Here is a 25385-nt window from a genome sequence, read left to right on the forward strand (position 1 = left end):
TCACAGGATTCAGGAAGCATCCTTTTCCCTTCTGCTCCTTCTGCCATGCAGGTTGACAGCTTCCTGGACTTAGTGATATCTGGGGAGCATCCTTTCACCTCTTTACACCTTCAGCCCTTCTAACACTTTTGCAGACAATCTCTATATTAGGCTAAAGGCTGAGTTGTTTCCACTGTTCTGGTTAGACACGGAACGATACAAACATAGTATTTCCCTCCCAGCAAACATAAGATCTTTTATAACTACAGTATTCTGCCTGACTTTCCAATACTTTGGCCACCCGACGCCAAGAGCCGACTCACTGGAAAAGACCTTGATGCTGGGAAAGAGTGAAGGCAGGAGGAGAAGGGGATGACAAAGAATGAGATGGTTGGATGGTATCACCAATTCAATGGCAAGCTCCAGGAGATGGTGAAGAACAGGGAAGCCTGGCGTGCTGCAGTCCATGGCGTTGTAAAGAACTGGACGCTACTGAGCGACTGAACAACGAGCAACAACATTCTGCATGACATGGTTTAGGAAAGGCAAACAGCCCAAATCATCTCTGCCTTTCTTCTGTTTTCCAGTTGTTGATTTTTCTATAAATAGGTACTTTGACTATTTACAATGAGTGAGAAAAAATAGGAAGAAATTAAAAGTGGAGTTACAGTAAGATCTTCTATTTTTCTTAGTGTGAATCATCATGTGTGCTTAAATATTAGATTTATAAATAGGAATACCAAATTTCATATCCTTGGTGAAGTTTACTAAGAGAAACTAACATTTCACAAATGAGCCAAATGCTCCTCAGTGTAAAAGTTTGGTTCTCAAATATCTTCAGGAAAACCATACACATTTCAGCACTGTAATAAGAGTCAACAAGCTGGAACCAGTTTTGCCCTTTTAAGCACTTCAAAGGAAAGGTGTACCTCAGCCACTCCTATTCTTTTTTTCTAGAAGGTAAATAAAAGTGACTAAAGCAATTGGTAATCCCAAGCCTGTATTTTTCTTATGTGGACAAAAAAGACCTCATAAGGATTTTGAGTTTCGTTATTCATAATGAGCCCCTCCTTTTATTCTTATAACATGCCAAGCTTGTTCCCAGTGCCTGAGCCCTGGCTCCTTGCTCAGTTGGTTGTTTTTAATGATCAAAGTCTCAGCTCACATTGCCACCCCCACAGATAGGTCTTCCCAGACAACTGCACCTGACTTCCCCACCACACCGCAGCATCTCTCCCATCAGCCTGTATCCACCACTCTGTTTTATTGTCTTCTTAGCTCCTACTTACACTATCTGAAATGACCATTCTGACGTATTTGCTTACTTGTTAATTGCTCATCTCCTCACTCCAGTATGTGATCTCTTTAAAAGTAAAGACCTGGTCTGGCTCACTCATTGCCTATCCCAGAGCAGTCCCTGCACATATTGGGGGTGTTACAAATATTTGCATCATGAATGAAAAAGTAGCTGACCTCTCCCCTATTATACTCAGCTGTTTAGGCCACGCTGCTGGACTCTCTACCATGCTAAGACAGTCCCTGCTCTCCAGAATTTTGAGAAACTACCACATTCAATGTGACCCAATTATCCTAAATATAAAGTTTGGGTCCATAAACAGCTACTGATAGAGATGAATCTTAGTACCATGTGAAAGTAATAAAACAATATATTTTTTGTTGTTTATTTGCTAAGTCATATCTGACTCGTGGACGCCACAGTCCATGGGGTCACAAAAGAGTCAGATATGACTAAGTGACTAAACCACCATCACCATGGACTGTAGCCCACCAGCCTCCTCTATCCATGGGATTTCCCAGGCAAGAATACTGGAGTGGGTTGCCATTTCCTACTTCTGGGGATCTCCCCAACCCAGGGATCGAACTCACAGCTCCTACACTGGCAGGTGGATTCTTTACCTCTGAGATACCAGGGAAGCCCCAAAACAATAGTAAACAGAAAATTAAATAAATCCAATAATGAATGTTTGTTCACAAAGGTTCAAAGTTCAAGTTTATATGCTTATCTAGATTCCATAAATTCTCTGAATTTATTAAATGAGGTATAAGATTATGTAAGAGTTCAAGCTTTTATGAGTCTTGTTCCTATACTTACAAGATTCAGGATGGAGAATTAGGAAGTGCCCTGAGTTTGGAATCAGAGGGCCATGGGCTCTGGGTCAATGGACAGTTAACTGCTGACCCTCAGTATTTCCTTAGAAATAGTGATTTCTACCTCACAATAATCACAGAGCTGTGGGAGGTTAAAGAAATAAAAGAAAACCAATTATAAATAATGTTTACTGGTTACTTCATATCAGACCAAATACATTTATTATTCATATCAACAACATAATCCTATGAGGTTGGTCATTATATTTCTTATTTTAGGGATTCAATATCTGAGTGGTAATGTCACTTAGCCAAGGTCACGTGACTTGTAAGTGGTACGGCCAGGGCTAAACCTGGAGCCTATATACTAAACTGTTACATCTTATGGCTTCTACAAAGAAAAGAGTTGTTCAATGCTGATCTATCAATAATCTTTCAAGAAGTTCTTGCAACAGTAATCGGGAGACTGCAGAGTAAGATCCTATTTTCCTAAGCTCAGCTTACATCTACTGACCCTGAAGCCAACGCTTCTGGTATTCTCAGTAGCTGCATCTAATTTCTAGCAAAATCAAGGGAGTAAACTTCGATTCGGAGTCACCATATAAGTCCTGGATTCTGCATAGCGTGCTTTATTGGCAACTATTCCTTTGTTTTGATTTAGCAAAACCAAAAAAAAAAAAAAAAAAGGCTGACATTGAACTCGCATCTCAAATCTGAAAAAGCCTCTCTGAATTCCTATGTATCAACCATTGTTAGAAAGAACAAGTATAAATCAAGGGAATTAAGTTTAATCCCCCTAATAAATAAAGAGAGCCCCAGCCAGGGTTAGGGGGAAATCTATTCCAGCAGCACTCTCAGGAAAGATAGAGATTTACTGTACTGTTTGGTGTTATTTGCTGAAGCATTTAGAATAAGCCACTGTCTGACAGAGTAGACTACGTCAGGAAGGAGCTTAACTCTTCCAAAATTAAACTGCGCATTCAATCGCTTATTGGATTTTTTTTCCCTCCAAAAGCACCTGTGTTTAATAAGTAATTTTTTCACTATGGGTTGAGAAAAATAATTTTAAGATCATAGTATGACCCTGGTGTCTAAGGATTTTCTTAAATTTTAGCTCTCGCAGAAGAGTGTACTTTAAGTAGAGTCTTCCAACTTTAGCCAATCTTGGGTCTGAGAAATAAAAAAGATTAATATAAACAGTCTAGAAGCAACTGACAAGAAAATGCTTCATTGTCATGCTCATCAGGGTTGTGTGACTTATGATGTACCTCCAGAGCGTCAGAATTCTTCTTGCCATAATAAAATAATCAAAATAAAATACCAAGCTATACCAGGGGATGGAGAAGGCAATGGCACCCCACTCCAGTACTCTTGCCTGGAAAATCCCATGGACGGAGGAGCCTGGAAGGCTGCAGTCCACGGGGGCGCTGAGGGTCGGGCACGACTGAGCGACTTCACTTTCACTTTTCACTTTCCTGCATTGGAGAAGGCAATGGCAACCCACTCCAGTGTTCTTGCCTGGAGAATCCCAGGGATGGGGGAGCCTGGTGGGCTGCCCTCTATGGGGTCGCACAGAGTCGGATACGACTGAAGTGACAGCAGCAGACCAGGGGAAAGAGTAAGGAGAAAAAATGTAGCCACTGATGGTTACACCTGCCACCTCACTTCTCTCTCCGAGACCCTTAAGCAATCTTAGAAATGTAAAAGTATTGTCTTATTTTTCTTTTGAGGCAGCGGTTCTGTTTATACTCTTTCTATACTCTTAAAAATTATCAAGAACTCTGAAGAATTTGGGGTTGGATGATATCTAACAAATGGGAAATTGTTAACATTCAGGCATACCTCAGGGATATTGTACCTCAGAGATATTGTGGATTCTGTTCCATCTAAAACTAATCTCACAATAAATCAAGTCACATGAATATTTTGGCTTCCCACTGCATATAAAAGTTATGCTTACACTATGTTGTAGTCGCATTTTGTCTAAACTATGTACACACCTTCATTTAAAACTATGCTGTTGCTAAAAAATGCTAACCATCATGTGAGCCTTCAGTGAGTCATAATCTTTTTGCTAGTGGAGGTTTTTGCATCCATGTTGATGGCTGCTGACTGATCAGGGCAGTGTTTGCTGAAGGCTGGGGTGGCTATGGCAATTTCTTAAAACAAGGCAATGAAGTTTTCTTTCACAAATATTTCTCTGTAGCATGTGATGCTACTGAGATGACCTAATAATTAAGTGTAAGGGTTGCTTTATTATCACGTAGGCGTTATGATCCCAAATTTTTTATTGGATACCCCATCCAAACAAATGTTGAGCTGATATTCCTGATATATTCCTGATATATGAATATATTTTATAAATTATTTTATATATATGAATATATTTTTATATATGAATATATTTTATAAATTATTTTATTTTTTATAAACTATATACATAATACTGTGCTAATATATTTCAGTTGTCATACTTCTAAAGACAGAAATTTTGAAAGGATTTAAAACTATTCTTAGCAGCATGCTTGGGGCTGGTGCATGGGGATGACCCAGAGAGATGTTGTGGGGAGGGAGGTGGGAGGGGGGGGTCATGTTTGGGAACGCATGTAAGAATTAAAGATTTTAAAATTAAAAAAAAAATCTACCACAAAGTTAAAATAAATAAATAAATAAAATAAAAACAACCTTAAAAAAAAAAAAAACAAAAAACTATTCTTAGGACTTCCCTGGTGGTCCATTGGTTAAGGATCCGCCTTGCAATGCAGGGGACACAGGTTCGATCCCTGGTCAGGGAATTAAGATCCCACGTGCTGTGGAAGAACTAAGAGCAATGAAGATCTGTCGTGCCGAAACTCAGACTGACACAGCCAAATAAATATTTTTAAAACAAATTTCAAATTACTCTTTAATATTTTTATTTTATGTTTTATAAAACTTTTCTTGGACTTCACCAAAGAAATTTTAGTGAGAGAAACGTAACTGAATAGCTTTGTTTCTATAGTATTTGGTTTGGGACTGTGGGATAAAGTGATATGAAATTCTGGTTTCAAGTTTAGTTTATTCTAATGTTTGATAGTAATGGCTCTGACAGCTAAAAAAGATCTTGCAAAAAATTATGAATTCAAACTTAAAGGTAGCTGCATTTACTAAATCAGTTCATCCACCTGTTATAAAAGGTTTTTTTTAGCATTTAAGTAGTAAATTTCCACCTTCCCAGATGTCAATACATTGTTCTTGCAAAGACTAAAACTTTTTCTATTTCTATATTTTAAATAAATTCTTTCAAAACTAATGTTTGGGAAATTTTTAAAATAGATCATATAGTTTTATTTTAGAGATACTGTAAGTGTTTAGATAGGAGAGTTTTTATAGATGATGAAAATCATTTTTGGCGAAAAACACCACATAATGACAAGGTCTACTGTCCAGAGAACTACATTTAACATCCTGTGATAAACTGTAAGGATAAGAATTTAAAAAGAAAAAAAGAATGTATATATGTGTATGACTGAATCACTTGGCTATACAGCAGTAATGAACACAACACTGTAAATCAGCTATGCGTGTCTGCTAAGTCACTTCAGTCATGTCCAACTCTTTGCAACCCTATGGACTATAACCTGCCAGCTCCTCTCTCCATGAGATTCATCAGGCAAGAATACTGGAGTGGGTTGCCATGCCCTCCTCCAGGGAATCTTCCTGACCCAGGGATCAAACCTGGGTCAATCTTCAACAAAAAATAAAAACAAAACAGGAGAATGTGTCCAGAAGAATGATGCTAGACTACTGTGCCCGTATAGTCATTTACCCTCCATAATAACCCCAGGAGGTAATTAGTAATATTATTGCTATTTTTCAGCTCTGCATGGACATAGGTAACCTGCCCAAGGTTGTACAACTAATAAGTGGCAGTGCAAGCCAGGTGGTGCATGCACCTATACTATTAATCACTTTTTACTTTGTCTCTCCTGCCTTCAGCCAGGTCTCTGCTATGTGACCTGTCCAATGAAGGTGGACATAAAAGATAATTCACCATCCAGAAGAAGTGCTCAAGGAACATCCTCTGTGGTCATCACTAGGACTTAACAACTTCTCTATGTCCCTCTCCTTTTCAGACAAGAGTAGACATTTGGTCATTGTGGTCGATTCTCAGTCCCTAAGTTGTGCCTGACCCTGCAACTCCATGAACCACAGCAAACCAGGCTTCCCTGTCCTTCACAATCTCAGAGCTTGCTAAAACTCATGTCCATTGAGTCAGTGATGTCATCCAACCATCTCATCCTCTGCCGTACTCTTCTCCTTCTGCCCTCAATCTTTCCCAGCATCAGGGTCTTTCCCAATGAGTCAACTCTTCGCATCAGGTGGCCAAAGTATTAGAGCTTCAGCTTCAGCATCAATCCTTCCAATGAATATTCACGGTTGATTTGCTTTACGATTGGTTGGATCTCCTTGCCGTCCAAGGGACTCTCAAGATCTCCAGCACCACAATTCAAAAGTATCAATTCTTCGTTGCTCAGTCTTCTTTATGGTCCAATTCTCACATCTGTACATGACTACTGGAAAAACCATAGATTTGACCATGAAACCTTTGTCTGCAAAGTGATGTTGTCTCTGTTTTTTAATATGCTGTCCTGGTCATAGATTCAAGTTTCTGGCTCCATCAGGACACTAGTTCAAATCAGAATCACAACACTAGCTTTGAGTGGATTCCAGGGGACTTGTGACGTCTGCTACCAAGCCAGCTAGTGCTCAGGTTCCTTTCTAGGACACATCAGCTTCCCAAATAGAACCAAAGTTCAGGGTCAGACTGCCCTCTTGTGGTAAAAGATTGTTGCCTGTTTGGTCTCGGAAGACTCAATCTGCATCCTTAAGGCATCAGTGCCTTAAGGGAGTTTCTTTTCCTCCATCGAAGGCCTTTCTCAGGCAACCAGAAGAAAAAAACAAAAATGCAACCCTCCACAGGCAGGAGCAAGGATGAAAAGATAGGACACGGCGGCAGGCAGTTCATCTTTCTTAATTCCACTTAGTGTCGAACTTTTGAGGAGTTCAGGAGACAGAGTGAGAGTTAGTCTTGTGGAAACACATCAGAATGCCTTTTCCAATGATATCTGCAGTGGCTAATAGCAAGCCAGTTCTGCTGAATGGTTCTATGAAGACCTACAAAGCCTTCTAGAACTTACACCCCCAAAAAATGTCCTCTTCATTATAGCAGACTAGAAAGCAAAAGTAGGAAGTCAAGACACACGTGGAGTAACAGGCAAATTTGGCCTTGAGTACAAAACAAAGCAGGTCAAAGGCTAACAAGAGTTTTGCTAAGAGAACACACTGGTCACAGCAAATACCTTCTTCCAACAACACAAGAGAAGACTCTACACATGGACATCACCAGATGCTCGGTACCGAAGTCAGATTGATTATATTCTTTGAAGCCAAAGATGGAGAAGCTCTATACAGTCAGCAAAAACAAGACCAGGAGCTGACTGTGGCTCAGATCAAGAACTCCTTATTGCCAAATTCAGACTTAAATTGAAGGAAGTAGGGAAAACCACTAGACCATTCAGGTATGACCTAAATCAAGCCCCTTATGATTATACAGTGGAAGTGACAAATAGATTTAAGGGACTAGATCTGATAGACAGAGTGCCTGATGAACTATGGACAGAGGTTCATGACATTGTTCAGGAGGCAGTGATCAAGACCAGCCCCAAGAAAAACTAATGCAAAAAGGCAAAATGGGTGTCTGAGGAGGCCTTACAAATAGCTGAGAAGAGAAGAGAAGCTAAAGGCAAAGGAGAAAAGGAAAGATATACCCATCTGAATGCAGAGTTCCGAAGAATAGCAAGGAGAGACAAGAAAGCCTTCCTCAGCGATCAATGCAAAGAAATAGAGGAAAACAATAGAATGGGAAAGACTAGAGATCTCTTCAAAAATTAGAGATACCAAGGGAACATTTTATGCAAAGATGGGCTCGATAAAGGACAGAAATGGTATGGACCTAACAGAAGCAGAAGATATTAAGAAGAGGTGGGAAGAATACACAGAAGAACTATACAAAAAATATCTTCATGACCCAGATAACCATGATGGTATGATCACTTACCTAGAGCCAGACATCCTGGAACGCAAAGTCAAGTGGGCCTTAGGAAGCATCACTACAAAGCTCGTGGAAGTGATGGAATTCCAGTTGAGCTACTTCAAATCCTAAAATATGATGCTGTGAAAGTGCTGCACTCAATATGCCAGCAAATCTGGAAAACTCAGCAGTGGCCACAGGACTGGAAAAGATCAGTTTTCATTCCAATCCCAAAGAAAGGTACATGCTAGCAAAGTAATGCACAAAATTCTCCAAGAGAGGCTTCAATAGTACATGAACAGTGAAATTCCAGATGTTCAAGCTGGATTTAGAAAAGGCAGAGGACACAGAGATCAAATTACCAACATCTGCTAGATCATAGAAAAAGTAAGAGAGTTCCATTAAAAAATCTACTTCTGCTTTACTGACTATGCCAAAGCCTTTGAATGTGTGGATCACAACAAACTGTGGAAAATTCTTAGAGATGGGAATAACAGACCACCTGACCTGCCTTCTGAGAAATCTGTATGCAGGTCAAGAAGCAACAGTCAGAACCGGACATGGAGCAACAGAGTGGTTCCAAATCGGGAAAGGAATACATCAAGGCTGTATATTGTCACCCTGCTTAATTAACTTATATGCAGAGTACATCATGTGAAATACCGGGCTGGATGAAGCACAAGCTGGAATCAAGAGTGCTGGGAGAAATATCAATAACCTCAGATATGCAGATGATACCACCCTTACGGCAAAAAGTGAAGAAGAACTAAAGAGCCTCTTGATGAAAATGAAAGAGGAGAGTGAAAAGGCTGGCTTAAAGCTCAACATTCAAAAAACTAAGATCATGGCATCCAGTCACATCATTTCAGGGCAAATAGATGGGGAAAAAATGTAAACAGTGAGACTTTATTTTGGGGGGGGGCTCCAAAATCACTGCAGATGGTGATGGCAGCCATGAAATTAAAGGATGCTTGCTGTTTGGACGAAAATCTATGACCAACCTAGACAGCATATTATAAAGCAGACATTACTTTATCAACAAAGGTCCATCTAGTCAAAGCTATGGTTTTTCCTGTGGTCATGTATGGATGTGAGAGTTGGACTATAAAGAAAGCTGAACGCCAAAGAATTGATGCTTTTGAACTGTGGTGTTGGAAAAGACTCTTGAGAGTCCCTTGGACTGCAAGAAGATCCAACCAGTTCATCCTAAAGGAAATCAGTCCTGAATATTCATTGGAAGGACTGATGTTGAAGCTGAAACTCCAGTTCTTTGGCCACCTGATGTGAAGAACTGACTCACTGGAAAAGACCTTGATGCTGGGAAGGTGGGAGGAGAAGGTGATGACAAAGGATGAGATGGTTGGATGGCATCACCGACACAATGAACATGCGTTTGAGTAGGCTCTGGGAGTTGGTGATGGACAGAGAATCCTTGCATGCTGCCGTCCATGGGGTTGCAAAGAGTTGGACACGACTGAGAGACTGAACTGAACTCTGCTGAACTCAGTCTCAAGTAAAACAATGTGTTATGCTGCTTAAAAATGTGCCACTTTAAACCTTTTCATTGAAAACACAACCCTTAAATGTAGTTTACATAAAATGTTGAGTTGTATTAAATACATGCCTCTCTACTCAAGGAAATATTATTACACTACACTAAAAGACCCTCTTTCAGCTTCTTTGATAGCACCAATTTCTTTCCATCAGAAAGGTAATCACTGCCTTGCATTTTGTCTTTGGAGTCTCCTTGCTTTTCTTTAAGTTATATAAGCATACATTTATAAGCCTGCCTGAACATATGCACCCCTGGCCAAGAATACATGCAAGCCTAGGGATCATATACACTAATGTATGAAATTTATAAGTCAAGCTAGTAAAGTGTCAATTTAAAAAATACGTTTTGTCCCCCTGCCCAGAAAAGTGAATCCTGAAAACCTAGACAGCTAGATTCAAATTTCTGATTATCAGTAAGGTTGAGCATTTTTGCACCTTTATTGGCCATTCTTCTGCTGTGCAAAGATAAAGTGTCTTGCAATTCTTTTAATGGGCTTTCTTTTTTTTTGACTGATTCATAGAAGGGTTTTATATTCTAGATACTACCCTTTGTCCAGTTACAAGTGTTGCAAATATCTGCTCTCCCCCAAGTTGAGCTTGTGCTTTCATTCTTCTCAGAGTATTTGTATAAACACAAAGTCTAAATTTTTACGTGTTTGAATTTACTGTACTGCACTGTGCTCAGCTGTGTCCAACTCCTTCCTGTCCCACGGACTATAGCCTGCCAGGCTCCTCTGCCCATGGGGTTTTCCAGGCAAGAAGAGTGGAGTGGGCCTTTGCTAAATTAGTTAATATATATAAAAGTTTGAAGCAGTATGATACACGTTGCTTACTGTTATTTTTATATTCTTTTCTTTTATAATGTGAACTTTTTAGTTAAAAAAAATCCTTTCCTGGCCTGAAGTTACACAGATATTTCCTTAAGAATGTCTTTTTAAAGTTTTAGATATTTGCTCTTCACCTGCCAAGAATTTTTTCTTTTTCATAACAGCTTTATTGAGAAGAATTAGCATGTCACTCTTTTACAGTATATCATTGTTTTTCATTAAATTCACATTTGTGAAAGAGTCACCACTATCTAACTCCAGAAAATTTTCATCACCCCAAAAAGAAACCCCGGAGGTACTTTATATTATGACTTTAATATATAGCATGTATATAATCAATATTCTAGCACAATTTCTATTCTTTCCCCAGTGATTTGCAACCTTATCTCTGTCACAAGTCAAGTTTTCATATCTGTGAGGATCTGTTTGAGCTCTTCCATTGGTCTAATTATCTATCCTTGCACTAACAAATGCTGTCTTAATTAGTAAATACTATTAAAGCAAGCTATCATTGTTATTTTTTCATGAGAATATTAATTTCTACTGACACTTTGTACTTCCATATAAATTTAGAAGTAACTTGTCAACTTCCACAAGAATCTCAGTTGGAAACTTAAAATTCCATTAATTCATGAGGAAAAAAAAATGATATATTTACAATATTGACTCCTGTTTCATAAAGATATTATTCTCCATTTATTCCAGCTCTAAAAATGCTTGAAAATAGTTTTACAATTTTTCAATTTTTGTTGTATTTCTCCTTAAATGTTTTACATCTTTACTGTAAACTTGAAAGGTTTTTTTGCTATTGAAAATGTTTTTTTCAAAAGCTTTTTTTCCTATAATTTGTTGCCAATGCAGTGTACACTGTTTTTGTCTAACATGCAAAACCTCCTGAAGCCTATTTATGGAATCTTTTCTTGCTAAGCAATTATTTCATCTTTAAATAATAAGAAATCTTGTTTCTATAATTTTTCTTTTTAAAGCTTAAATGTGTTGGTTATTACTGTCAGTATAAAATGAATAGATGTGGTTAATAGCAGGCATCCTTGTCTTGTTCCCAAACTTGAAGGGAATGCATTTGATATTTCAATATGTTTGCTGTATTTTGTAAGTCACTTGCCACATTAAACATTTTTTTGTTTCTCCTTTGCTAATTTTTTCACAAATGATGTTGAATTTTATCAAATGTTTTTCCTGTACCGTTAAATGATCATGATTTTGATTTTAATGTTAATATGACAAATTACATTACTATTTTAAATCAAAGATCCCATGAATTCTGACACATACCATGACTTTATGCTCCATTAAAGAATGAAACAACAGCTCCCCACTGAATATTAGAATTTAAGATACAGTTAAGAAAATACAGGCATTTTAGAATTGACAAAATACAAAGTAAATCATGAAGAAAAACTCCCATGCACTCTTGGGATTAGACACAGACTGTGATGCACACAATTTTCTCTTTAGTACTTCACATTATTTAAGTCATCTCTCTTTTTTCCTTAATCAAACTCACCTAGGTTGTTCATTACCTTAAGTCTTTTTGAATCCCAACTTTGGACTTTTCTTATTCTCTCAAGGTATAGTTGCCTTCTTAGTTTTCTGTTCTGATTTAGTATTTCCTTCTTTCAGTTCAAAGTTTAGCTGATTAATTTTCAGCTCCCTTTTTTCTAATATAAGCAAGGAATACAATATTGTACCTCCTAAATGCTGTCTTAGCGAATGCAATGTTTCTATATGTAGTTTGGTTTTATTTAGTTCTGAATTATGTTCTAACCTCCACTATCATTTCCTCTGATCTCCAAGTTGTCTCTTAGTGTTAGTTTTTTAGCATTCATCTTAATTTTATCCTGAACATGCACACAAGATATTCTGAATCAGACAGATTTATTACTTGAAGTAAATACCTCCACACCCTTTACCCCAGACTTAGACCTGGGGCTATGTGTTAAAGAGTCATGGGATTTTTTTTCCTACACAGTGAGTGGTATTAAAACAAATTCAGACTTAAGTGTAAGACTTTGGGACACCAGAGGAACTACTGCAAACAGAGGCAAGGAGGCTATAGCAACAGGATTCACAGATCGGTTGGAAAATCCTGTTGCTATAGCCTCCTTGCCCATTTGCAATAGTTCCTCTGGTGTCCCAAAGTCTTGTACTTAAGTCTGCAAGCTGCTCAAAAACAGATGGTGTGTATGTGCTCAGTCATGTCTGACTCTTTGCGATCTCAAGGACTGTAGGCCACCAGGCTCCTCTGTCCATGGGATTTCCCAGGCAAGAACACTAGAGTGGGCTTGCCATTTCCTCCTCCAGAGGATCTTCCCAACCCAGAGACTGAACCTATGTCTCCAGCATTCTTTCGCAGATGGATTTTTTCCCACTGTGCCACCTGGAAAGCTCAAAGACAGATCAGATCCTTTTAATAGGAACAAGTAAGCAAGGCTAGAAAGATCTGGGTGTGAGGGCGTGAAAGGGAGCAGATGACAGAATGGGACAGTTGATCAGGGAATGTTTTTTCTGTGGTCCATTTTCAGGAGGTGTGACTGAGGACAGTCTCTTCCACATTCCAGGGCTGGCTCAGGCTGATGGTGGATTCCAGTTCAGGGGACTGTGGGGGACAGCCTAAAGTGTGATCAAGTCAAGTTAGAGGGCATTTTGTACAGAGTGGTCTTTGGGAACAACCAGTTCAACAACCAATTCATGAGATAAAAAACAGGAATCTGTGGAGGGTCTAGGTCTGGCTGTGTCACAGGTAGTCAAAGGATTCATCCACTCATCATACCTTAGTCATATTGGAAAGGTGGTTCTCTGCAGGAAGCCACTTCCTGGAATACAGTAGGGGGATTTCTTCACTGTTCTGCCCATACATTTATTTCAGCTCCGAGGACCTCCTAATCCAATAGCCACAAAATGGTGCCTAAGAGAAGCTGCCGCAAACAATCTTTATGAATTATGTTATACAATCTTTATGCATATTTCAGAATATGTGTTGTCCTCTTTCTATAATACCTTAGGCTGGGGTTGGAAGGGGTGGTTGGGAATGCCAATCTCAAATATAAGAAGTTTCTTTCAGGGAAGAGTAATATCTTAACAGTAGTCAGTCCACCATTTAAGGCTGTAACTTATTTCTCTCTTGGGGTTAACTGCATTGAGTATGCTCAGTCATTCAGTTGTATCTGCTTCTCTGCAACCCCGTGGACTACAGCCCACTAGGCTCCATTCCAGACAAGAATATTGGAGCAGATTGCCATTTCCTACTCCAGAGGATCTTTCTGACCCAAGGATCAAAACCAAGTATCTTGTGTTTCCTGAGTTGGCAGGCAGATTTTTTACCACTGCGCCCTGGGAAGCCCAGATTGTTTTGAATAGGGTTCATTATTTTGAAGACTACTTTCTTTTGTGAGCTCCTTTACATCCTTTATTCTAGTGTTTAAAAATAAAATGAACTTAAAGTGATGTCAGAGAGAATAAGTTTAACATTTAAAATTGTTAGTATGCATCACATTTAACAATTTAAAAAGTTAATGATCTGTAAGTTGTCTTACTCGAGCTAAATGTACTCTCTAAGCAGTATTTTTCAAAAACTGTAGAAGTGCTTGATTATGATGGAATTCAAGGAGATCCCAGAGTTGGATGCATAAGCATACTTGAAAGAGCAGACACAAATGTCAGCAATAATAAAGGGCTGGACTTCCCTGGTGGCTCAGTGGTAAAGAATCTGCCTGCCAACACATGAGACATGGCTTCCGTCCCTGGTCCGGGAGGATCCCATATGCCTTGGAGCAACTACGCCCATGGGTAACAACTACTGAGCCTGTGCTCTAGAGCCCAGGAGCTGCAACTACTGAGCCCACATGCTTCAATTACTGAAGCCCAAGTGCCCTAGATCACATGCTCTGCAACGAGAAGCCACTGCATTAAGCAGCCCGTGCACCACAACGAGAGAGCAGCCTCCACCCAACACAACTAGAGAAAAGCCCGTGCGACAACAAAGACCCAGCACAGTCAAACATAAATAAATACAAAGTTTTTAAAAGGGCCAGTGGAGACAATGATATTGAAGTAGTAATAACTGATGTAGTGGAAGCGCGTTCTGGTCAAATAGAATGCAGCAATAAAGCCTGAGAGGTTTACAAGATCAGAAACAAACTCTGGATAAATAAAAAGAATCTATGACTCAGGAAACATACTTCACTATTTCACTAGGCAAATTAAGGAGAAAAACAGGGGGGAAAAAACAGGCAAAGAGATAAGAGGGAAAAAGTTGAGATTGAAGGAAATTCTTCTCACAATAGCATGAGAATTACAGAGACGATTTCTTTATTAGAAACAAATGTGGAGATGAACTAGAATGGGTTTGAGGTTCTAGGAAAAGCGGAAAAAGCCTCCAAAAGTGACCTAATATCTCATCCAGCCATATGAACTCTTTGTTTCTTTAAAAGCAACGTGGTTTCATTCCTTGCTCAAGTCCCCAATTTATACCATGTCGCCATTAAAGAGGTAGAAGGATGTCAACCTAAATTCAAAAGTCCATGTTCTCTGCATTTACCACCTCTTGAGGGATGTTTTGATTTGTAAAAACTTCAGAAACATGACAAAAATAAAGAGAGAGATTATGTCACAACAGAATTTTACAGTACAGCTGTTTATTAATTATATTATGAACATTAATGCAATATTGGCCTCGATAATTTCACTCAGATAATAAAAAATAGTGGCATAGTGACAGTTTTAAAGCTGGTTCATTCATGATTTTACAGGCTTATTTATTAAGAGTGAAAACAGAAGACTATTTAAAATAGATGAAAAGATAACATGTGTCATAGTGCTCAATGCTTCTGAAACTGTTGGTAAGGCTTACACCTAAATCTGATGCAGAATTCCTACTGGCATTGAAACAGTTCTTTCCTCACCCGCAGTATGTATACACTGGTGCTATGAGTCTGGAAGAGACTGGCTATGGGTGCCGCTTCTCGTCTTTAGCTGGGACTGTGCAATATCAGCAAGAGCGCTCTGTATCTTTTCCAGAAGCATGTCCCCTCGGTAGACAACATCCTCCAGACTGGTAGCAGCCTCGTGGTTTTCCTCTTCAAGCTTATATAAGCTAGCAGCCTTTGTGAGCAAACACAAATTTAAGAATAGTTTGAGAAATGAAAAACTTGGGTGACTGATAAAAGTTGAGGAGGAAAGAAATTGCAATGAAAGTATTTACTTTTAAATCTGAGGACTATGCGACCACTGTGATAGATTTTTTTGCTAGTGGCAGAAATCCTAAGATCAGATATTACTTGAGAGTCTTCCCTGTATGAATTATTTAAAAGTTGACTTTTCAATTAGAGATCTCTGGATGGCTACATGAGACTCCTTTCCACACTGCTTTCAGACACTGCTATTCTACTCCATGTCCAGAATGGTCCCTCGCTTGTCACTACTGGCAAGGAAAAGAACCCAACTGAGGAAAATGGCAAGTTTCCTTGTAACTCAAAACTGGACAACTATATATTTTCAGCACAGTCTTAAACAGGCTGCAGTAATTTACAATAAAACTCCCATTTTAAAATTTAGAGTAACTTTGAATATTGTAATAAAAGGTACTAAATCTATTTCCTTGAATTCAAAATTTTTTTCATAAAATTCTGAAAGGAAAAGAGATTTTTACCTGTAAAGCAGCTGTAGATTCTTCACTGGGTAAGGAATCTATCAGAACATCAATGTCTTTTGCTGTTCGTGCAATCAGCGCTGCAAAAAGCTGGGCATATTCTAGAGAAAGATAGCACTCATTGAGGATATTAGAGAATCTCAAGCTTTCAGAAAGAGAAATTAAAGTTTAATGAAACCAGGAAACTTCATTACTTTTTCTGTATTAGGCCTCTAATGATAAAAGTGTAATTTTAACACATCAATTCTATTATGTCTGAGAATTAGCTTTAATGTTAACTCAAATTAGAACTGAAGCATAATGTATTATCATTTCATTATTAGGACAATACGGTGGCCCCTTGAATAAAGGAATTTGTAAATTGGATGCCATTTTCATTAAGGTCCCACAAGTAACAATTCAGCTAAATTCACACAATTCTCCTTTAGAGGAGTAAAAAAATATGTTATTTCACATGAAAAGAATTATGAGTTATATAAATTTACTGTAATGAATTCATTTAAGACAAACTTGTTATATTCTCAAACAATAACATTTTTAGAAAGCCATAAATAAGCTGAATCTTTCAATAAATCTGATTTTAATGTATTACAGGTAATGTGAGAGTCAAACTAAGAGAAGCCAAGAAAACCTATTTACCTTCTGTAGGGTTAGCCGGCTGATCTTTGTTAATGGCTGTCTGAATATTACTAAAGGAGGCAGGAGGGCCACACTGCTGCAGCACTCCAATGGCGTTACAAAACTGATCCGCAAGCTGGAGGCAAAGGAAAGGTGGCCAAGTTAGAATGGATTTATCCTCTGTAAGGATTTTATTGGTAACTGTGGCAGCAATGTTTCTATAATGTTCTCTGAGCAAAGATAAATAAATAAAACAGAAAGGAGTAATTCTGGAGAACAAAAACCAGTTACTAACAATGATTAAACTTTTTTTTTTTAAAGTTAAAAAAATTTTCATTTTGTATTGGGGTACAGGTGATTCATAAACATTTTAATCATGCAAAGAAACTAAATTCTCAGTGGCTCAGTCATGTCCAATTCTGCAAACCCATGGCTCCTTTGTCCATGGGCTTTCTTCAGGCAGGAATCCTGGAGTCGGTTGCCATTCCCTCCTCCGGGGGATCTCCCCTACCCAAGGATGGAACCCCAGTCTCCGGTGTCTCTTGCACTGGCAAGCGGATCCTTTACTGCTGTGCAACCTGGGAAGCCCTAAGGAAACTATGTTTGGAATCAATTTAGTTGAGACAGTTAAAAAGAAAAACAAAATCATCTTTCTTTTCTTCCCAAGGTAACAGAATGATAAAAGACATATATGCCAGTACTTTCTGCAAGCACAAGTAAATACTTTTGGGGGAGCAGTGGTGGAAAAAAGCACATCTGACACCGACTCGATGGACATGCGTTTGGGTGGACTCTGGGAGTTGGTGATGGACAGGGAGGCCTGGCATGCTGCCGTTCATGGGGTGGCAAAGAGTCGGACACGACTGAGCGACTGAACTGAACTGAACTGACAGGAAACATCTCAGAATGGCCCCAGGCTAAATTTTTAAATATGACTCATATACAAAGTATATGACCCCTTTTCTGAAACCAGAGTAAATTACAAGTCGAAAGAAATAGTGGCGGGAAAAGACTGCACCTTAAGCATGTCTGAAATGTTTTTCTCCAGGACTCAAAACTCCTAGTGCTCTAAAAGCATTTCTTAAGCAATTCGAAGACTGAGAATACCAAGTCCTTACTGAAACTGTGTCCCACGCGGTTAACGGAAGCTGGCACCTTAAACGAAAGACTGGAGCACGTCTTACAGAACAGCAGGTAAGGAAACAGCTTGTGACAAAACCCTTTGTAATCTGCCTCTGATGATTATGTTTGCTTTGGCTTTTCTCTTTCCCTAATTGCATACCTTCCAAGCTTCACATAGCCCACATAATACAGCACCAGACTTCTTAGCACCCCCAACAGATAATGCTCCTGATGTGTGGGTCGCTACAGTAAAAGGGACTTTAGCTGTTTTTCAAAAATTTGAAAAATTTGGAGTAAGGTCTTGCCCAGTTCAGATCAGTTAAGAACAGTTGGGAACAACGACCCTACCTGGGTCTCCTGCATTACAGGCAAATTCTTTACCATCTGAGCTTTACCAGGGAAGCCCCAAGAACTGCTCCTGAGCAGAATACAGATTACCTTCTCCCTACCTCCAATCACCCTACCCCACGCCTGAGACCACCCTACTTCTTTATCCCATAAAATCTCAAGTGTCTTTATTTTCTTATTGTTTCCCACCCCCACCCACCACCCCCTGGCCAAGAGGCATGTGGGATCTTAGTTCCCTGACCAGGGATCAAACCCATGCCCCCTGCATTGGAAGTGCAGAATCTTAACCACTGGACCACCAGGCAAGTCCTCCAAACCTCAAGTCTCTTGCCTTCTGGGAAGCAATCTGAGATCTGCCCTCCTATCTTGTCACTCAGCTGCTTCCCGAATAAATAAACCCTTTCTCTGGCTGCAAAATGATGTCTCAGCCTTTGGCCAGATGTGGATCCAGCAAAGTTAGCTTTGTTAACATTACCTTTTCCAAACCTAAGACTCCTATCCTCCCCACCAACTTCTCTCCATAGTCCTGACCACTCAAACTGCAATTCCTTGTCTGCAATCAGTGAATCAGCGTTTCCACTAAGTTTCACTGCCATTATTTGAACGACAGAATTCAAAAGTCAACTATTTCCTTTAGTATCCAATTTGTATTGAGAATCTTCCAGTCAACCAGCCTACCTTCAGACTCTTAACTTTCATCTTCAAATCCTGCTAATGTTACTACAAATCTTTCCCTTTTCCTTCTACCATCACTGATGCTGTTAGTGCAACTAATTACTTCACACAAGAATTGTTTACAATAGCTCCCTACTATTTTCTAGTTCTTATTATTTTCTAGGTTATTTTACTCTGCTCCAAAATTCTGAGCTTGCCCCAGCATGGTTTTCAAGATAAATCTCCAAACCTTCAGGCCATTTCAAAGCTTTCAATAATCGAACTCAACCCTACTTGTTCATTATCTACTCCTCCTTTATATATGCCTAACTAGTGAAAATTCATTCCTGACTACACTGCTTTTGTTCACATTTTTGCAAAGGTATTGGGTGGCAGTAAGTGCTCTGCTGCTGCTGCTGCCACGTCGCTTCAGTCGTGTCCAACTCTGTGCAACCCCATAGACAGCAGCCCATCAGGCTCCCCAGTCCCTGGGATTCTCCAGGCAAGAATACTGGAGTGGGTTGCCATTTCCTTCTCCAAAGCATGAAAGCGAAAAGTGAAAGTGAAGTTGCTCAGTCGAGTCCCACTCTTCGCGATCCCATGGACTGCAGCCCACCAGGCTCCTCCATCCATGGGATTTTCCAGGCAAGAGTACTGGAGTGCGTTGTGCTCTGAGCCTGTACAAATATAGATTTTGATTCTGGTAACTAGAGTTTGTTAACTGAGAACATTCTCATATTAGGTTAAATACAACGGCTGTTTGTTCTGCCCATATGAAGCTCTCAAAATCCATTTACTCAACAAATATTTATCAAAATAATTCTAGGGACTTCCCTGGTGGCTCAGTAGTAACAAATCCATCTGTTAATGCAGGGGACACAGGTTCAATCCCTGGTCTGAGGAGATTCCACATGCTGCAGGGCAACTAAACTCCTGCACCAAAACTACTGAGCTGGCGCTCTAGAGTCCCTGACCCTCAGCTACTGGGAAGGCCACGTACCTAAAGCCTGTTGTCCACAGCAAGAGAAATCACTGCAATGAAAAGCCTGGGCACCGCCCCCACTACCCCAACAGCCTCCACTCAGTGCATCAAGAGAAAGCCTGTGCACAGCAATAAAGACCTAGTGCAGCCATATATAAATCTTAAAGGATAAAGAAAACTTAAAAAAAAATCAGCTCTACGAGAAGCACTGTGTGTATAATTGTATAAACATTATAGTGACAAAGCGAACAAGACAGCTCTCATGGAGTTCTCAGAGGGTAAAATAACTCTACTTAAAAACTTTTACAAACAATTATGATTCATACAAATCCTAATAAGATTCCCTCTACTTTAGTTAATATCACCCAATAATCCAGTTCAGCACTTATAGCTGAAAGTTCAGTTCAGTCGCTCAGTGGTGTCCAACTCTTTTCAACCCTGTGCACTACAACACACCAGGCCTCCCTGTTCATAACCAACTCCTGGAGCTGACTCAAACTCATGTTGGTGATGCCATCCAAGCATCTCATCCTCAGTCATCCCCTTCTCCTGCCTTCAATCTTGCCCAGCATCAGGGTCTTTTCTAGTGAGTCAGTTCTTCACATCAGGTGGCCAAAGGATTTGAGCTTCAGCTTCAACATCAGTCCTTCCAATGAATATTCAGGACTGATTTCCTTTAGGATGGACGGGCTGGATCTCCTTGCAGTCCAAGGGACCCTCAAGAGTCTTCTCCAACACCACAGTTCAAAAGCATCAATTCTTCAGCACTCAGCTTTCTTTACAGTTCAACTGTCACATCCATACATGACTACTGGCCAAAAAAAAAATGTCCTTCACTAGACAACCTTTGTTGCCAAAAAAATGTCTCTGCTTTTTAATATGCTATGTTGGTCATTGCTTTTCTTTCAAGGAGCAACCATCTTTTAATTTCATGGCTATAGTCACCATATGCTGTGATTTTGGAGCTCAAGAAAATAATCTCTCACTGTTTCCATTGTTTCACCATCTAAATGCCATGAAGTGATGGGACCAAATGCCATGGTCTTAGTTTGTTGAATGTTAAGTTTTAAACCAGCTTTTTCCTCTCCTCTTTCATTTTATCAAGAAGCTCTTTATCTTCCTTTCTGCCATAAGGGTGGTGTCATCTGCATATCTGAGGTTACTGATACCCCAGCAATCTTGATTCCAGCTTGTGCTTCATCTAGCCTGGCATTTCACATGATGTACTCTACATATAAGTTAAATAAGCAGGGTGACAATATACAGCTTTGACATACTCCTTTCCTGATTTGGAACAGTCTGTTGTTCCATGTCCGGTTCTAACTGCTGCTTCTTGATAAGCATACAGATTTCTCAGGAGGTAGGTCAGGTTGTCTGGTATTCCCATCTCTTGAAGAATTTTCCAGTTTGTTGTGATCCACACAGTCAAAGGCTTTAGTGTAGTCAATAAAGCAGAAGTAGATGTTTTCCTGGAACTCTCTTACTTTTTCTATGATCTAGCAGATGTTGGCAATTTGATCTCTGTGTCCTCTGCCTTTTCTAAATCCAGCTTGAACATCTGGAATTTCACTGTTCACATACTGCTGAAGCCTGGCTTGGAGAATTCTGAACATTACTTTGCTAGCATGTGAGATGAGTGCTATTGTGCAGTAGTCTGAACATTCTTTGGCATTGCTTTTCTTTGGGATTGGAATGAAAACTGACCTTTCCTAGTCCCGTGGCCACTGCTGAGTTTTCCAGATTTGCTGGCATTTACTGAGTGCAGTACTTTCACAACTTCATCTTTTAGGATTTGAAGTAGCTCAACTGGAATTCTATCACCTCCACTAGCTTTTTTTGTAGTGATGCTTCCTAAGGTCAACTTGACTTTGCATTCTAGGATGTCTGGCTCTAGGTGACTGATACCATCACGATTATCTGGGTCATAAAGATACTTTTTGTATAGTTCTTCTGTGTATTCTTGCCACCTCTTCTTAATATCTCTTGCTTCTGTTAGGTCCATACCATTTCTGTCCTTTATTGAGCCCATCTTTGCATAAAATATTCCCTTGGTGTCTCTAATTTTCTTGAAGAGATCTCTAGTTTTCCCCATTCTATTGTTTTCCTCTATTTCTTTGCACTGATCACTGAGGAAGGCTTTCTTGTCTCTGTGCTATTCTTTGGGATGCTGCATTCAGATGGGTTTATCTTTCCTTTTCTCCTTTGCCTTTAGCTTCTCTTCTGTTCTCAGCTATTTGTAAGGCCTCTTCAGACACCCATTTTGCCTTTTTGCATTAGTTTTTCTTGGGGCTGGTCTTGATCACTGCCTCCTGTACAATGTCATGAACCTCTCTGTCCATAGTTCATCAGCATTCTGTCAGATCTAATCCCTTGAATCTATGTCACTTCCACTGTATAATCATAAGGGGCTTGATTTAGGTCATATCTGAATGGTCTAGTGGTTTTCCCTACTTTCTTCAATTTAAGCCTGAATTTTACATAAGTTCATGATCTGAGCCACAGTCAGCTCCCGGTCTTGTTTTAGCTGACTGTACAGCGCTTCTCCCTCTTTGGCTGCAAAGAATATAATCAAACTGATTTCAGTACTGACCATCTGGTGATGTCCATGTGTAGAGTTGTCTCTTATGTTGTAGGAAGAGGGTGCTTGCTGTGACCAGTGTGTTCTCTTAGCAAAATTCTGTTTGCCTTTGCCCTGCTTCATTTTGTACTCCAGGGCCAAACTTGCCTGTCACTCCAGGTGTCTCTTGACTTCCTACTTTTGCATTCCAGTCCCCTATGGTGAAAGGGACATCATTTTTTGGTGTTAGTTCTAGAAGGTCTTGTACGTCATCATAGAACCATTCAACTTCAGCTTCTTCAGCATTAATGGTTGCAGCACAGATTTGGATTACTCTGTTATTGAATGGTTTGCCTTGGAAACAAACGGAGCTCATTCTGTTGTTTTTGGGATTGCACCCAAGTACTGCATTTCGGACTTCATTTAACCTAACATTCCAGGTTCCTATGCAATATTGTTCTTTACGGTATCAGACTATATTTCTATCACCAGTCACATCCACAACTGGGCACTGTTTTCGCTTTGGCTCCCTCTCTTCATTCCTTCTGGAGTTATTTCTCCACTCTTCTTCAGTAGCATACTGGGCATCTACCAACCTGAGGAGTTCTTCTTTCAGTGTTCTATTTTTTGCCTTTTCATACCGCTCATGGGATTCTCAAGACAAGAATACTGAAGTAGTTTGCCATTCCCTTTTCCAGTGGGAACTCTCCACCATGACCCATCCATCTTGGGTGGCCCTACATGGCATGGCTCATAGTTTCATTGAGTTAGACAGGGCTGTGATCCATGTGATCAGTTTGGTTAGTTTTGTGTGACTGTGGTTTTCAATCTGTTAAGATTAGGTAACCATGGGTTTTAAAAAAGGGGTGTCCTTATGTGATGTTGGAAACTTACTGCTCTAATGTGGCTGATGGGACGCTCAGACCCTGTAGAGAATGCAGTGGTATCTCTAGAGCCAGAAAATTCTGCCTACCGCTGAAAACACTCGATTAATTACAACTCCTAACCACATACTGCTTTTTGCATTATTTAAATGTCTCGAGTATATGAAGTTTTTCTAACCAGACTGTAAACTCCTCAAGGAGTAACTCTCTGTAACCATGACAGTGTTTATATATACCATACCAGATAATCTAGAGGCTTTCCTCCAAAATCCAATGATCATCCACGGAGTTAAGGGCCATATTCACTTTGTCCTTACTATCCTTCTGGCTATGAAACATATACGAATATGCAACATTTCCCCTAAAATAATGTTTGTATCCAGCAGTCATTACAATTTAATTCTGTAAAGCCTCAAAGAAGTATCTCCCCAAGGGAGACTGGCTGGCCACCCAGGCAAGTCACCAAAGGTAGAATTCATCTTGGTGAATTTATCAACATTAAGAGGCCGGCCCTCATACACACAATAGATCCATTTCTCACAGGCAGACTCACACTGTTCAAGTGTACAAACACTGAGTCATAACAAGAATACCAACTTATTACCTTCCAGTGAGAAAAAACTGGCAAGAGCTTAAGGACAAGAGACTAGTTTGATTTTCCAGTCAACATCTACAGGTATCTTACCTAAGTAAGTAAGTAAGTAAAGTCATTCAGTCATGTCTAACTCTTTGTGACCCTGTGGACTGCAGCCCACCAGGCTCTTCAGTCCATGGGATTCTCCAGGCAAGAATACTGGAGTGGGTTGCCATTTCCTTTTCTAGGGGATCTTCACGAGCCAGGGATCGAACCCAGGTCTCCCGCATTGGAGGCAGACGCTTTAACCTCTGAGCCACCAGGGAAGCCCTGTATCTTACCTGGGACATCAAATTATAAACAGAATGACAGAAATGTAACTACCAGTGAAAAACAATTTAGCTCTTAATGGTAACAAGTACATGAATGCTTTGGTTTGCATATACTTTCCACGTAGACATAAAAAACGGGAAAAAGAACCAGAAAGATCATCAAAGTAAGGGGGGCTATTTACATCACCTGACCTTTCATAGGGAGAAGATTCATTAGCAGATGTCTTAAAAATCTTAAAGATATACGAAGACCGTAAGATTCACTATTATAAGATGTCACTTTCCCTTAAACTGACAAGCTGGGGGAGCGGCCAAGAGATGGAACCCTTGGTCTATAGGAACCAACTAAGATGAAACAAAACTTTTCACATTAGTATCACTCCAGCCCCAATCTGAAAACTGTAGCCAAAGAACACCCTCGGCTAACATCTAATGACAAAGATCTAATCATTAAGAATACGGATTTATCTCCGTGGGTTAAAATTCGTAAGGGGTAAAAAAAATTCCGCTTCAAAAAAAAGGTAAGATCCATAAGCACCACTGACAAGAAAATAAAACTGGTCCCCGAGAACAAGGCAAGTCGCTGAAGCCTGACAGTCCACGCAGTGAGATCCTCCACTTGGCAGGCGAAGAGGCCGCCGGCTCTCGCCCGGCCCCGCAGCCGGCCTCAGACCTTCCAGACGGCGGCGCCGCCTCCAGCCAACCCCAGCGCTTGTTGCTGAAGCCCAGCCTCTGTCTACTTCCCTCTTCCGAGTTTCGTCCCTCACACCTCTTTCTCTGCCATGCTTTCTCTCGGGAAGGAAGACGACTGAAATTAATCGAGTGCAATTGCTCACCGAGTTCACAGCGTCCTGCAGCTGCGTGAGCCGATCCGCCATGTTCCTCCCGCAAACAAAGAGACGTGAAAGCCGCTGCTCCTACTCAATTGGACAGTCATGGCCAATCACAAGGCTGCGTTCTTGGAGGGGGTGGAGTCAAGCCAAACCCAAACCCCGTAGCGAAGGGGCGGGGCTTTCCCGAGCCTTAACTTTGTTCAGACTAACTCCTCTTGAAATTAACAGAAGCAGCCTAGAATTAAAAGACACTTACTTCTGGGAAGAAAAG

At 40.0% G+C, this 25385-nt stretch overlaps 1 protein-coding gene across 2 annotated transcripts in view; it reads right to left on the bottom strand.

The window, feature by feature from the left end:
- Positions 1 to 25174, bottom strand: part of MED21 (mediator complex subunit 21) — a 55883-nt gene extending 30709 nt beyond the window's left edge. Inside the window, exons 1-4 of one of the 2 annotated variants that reach the window (XM_004006766.6) lie at positions 25118 to 25174; positions 16850 to 16964; positions 16211 to 16311; positions 13334 to 15663 (exon numbers count right to left, since the gene is read on the bottom strand). In XM_004006766.6, the coding sequence (XP_004006815.1) occupies positions 15487 to 15663; positions 16211 to 16311; positions 16850 to 16964; positions 25118 to 25159 (435 nt within the window). In that variant the 5' untranslated portion in view covers positions 25160 to 25174 and the 3' untranslated portion in view covers positions 13334 to 15486. Of the gene's footprint in view, positions 1 to 13333; positions 15664 to 16210; positions 16312 to 16849; positions 19507 to 25117 lie in introns of those variants that run through there. The other variant, XM_060413295.1, reaches the window with a different exon arrangement.
- Between the last annotated feature and the right edge of the window lie 211 nt (positions 25175 to 25385).

Source organism: Ovis aries, chromosome 3 (assembly GCF_016772045.2).
Source record: "Ovis aries strain OAR_USU_Benz2616 breed Rambouillet chromosome 3, ARS-UI_Ramb_v3.0, whole genome shotgun sequence".
Taxonomy (NCBI): domain Eukaryota; kingdom Metazoa; phylum Chordata; class Mammalia; order Artiodactyla; family Bovidae; genus Ovis; species Ovis aries.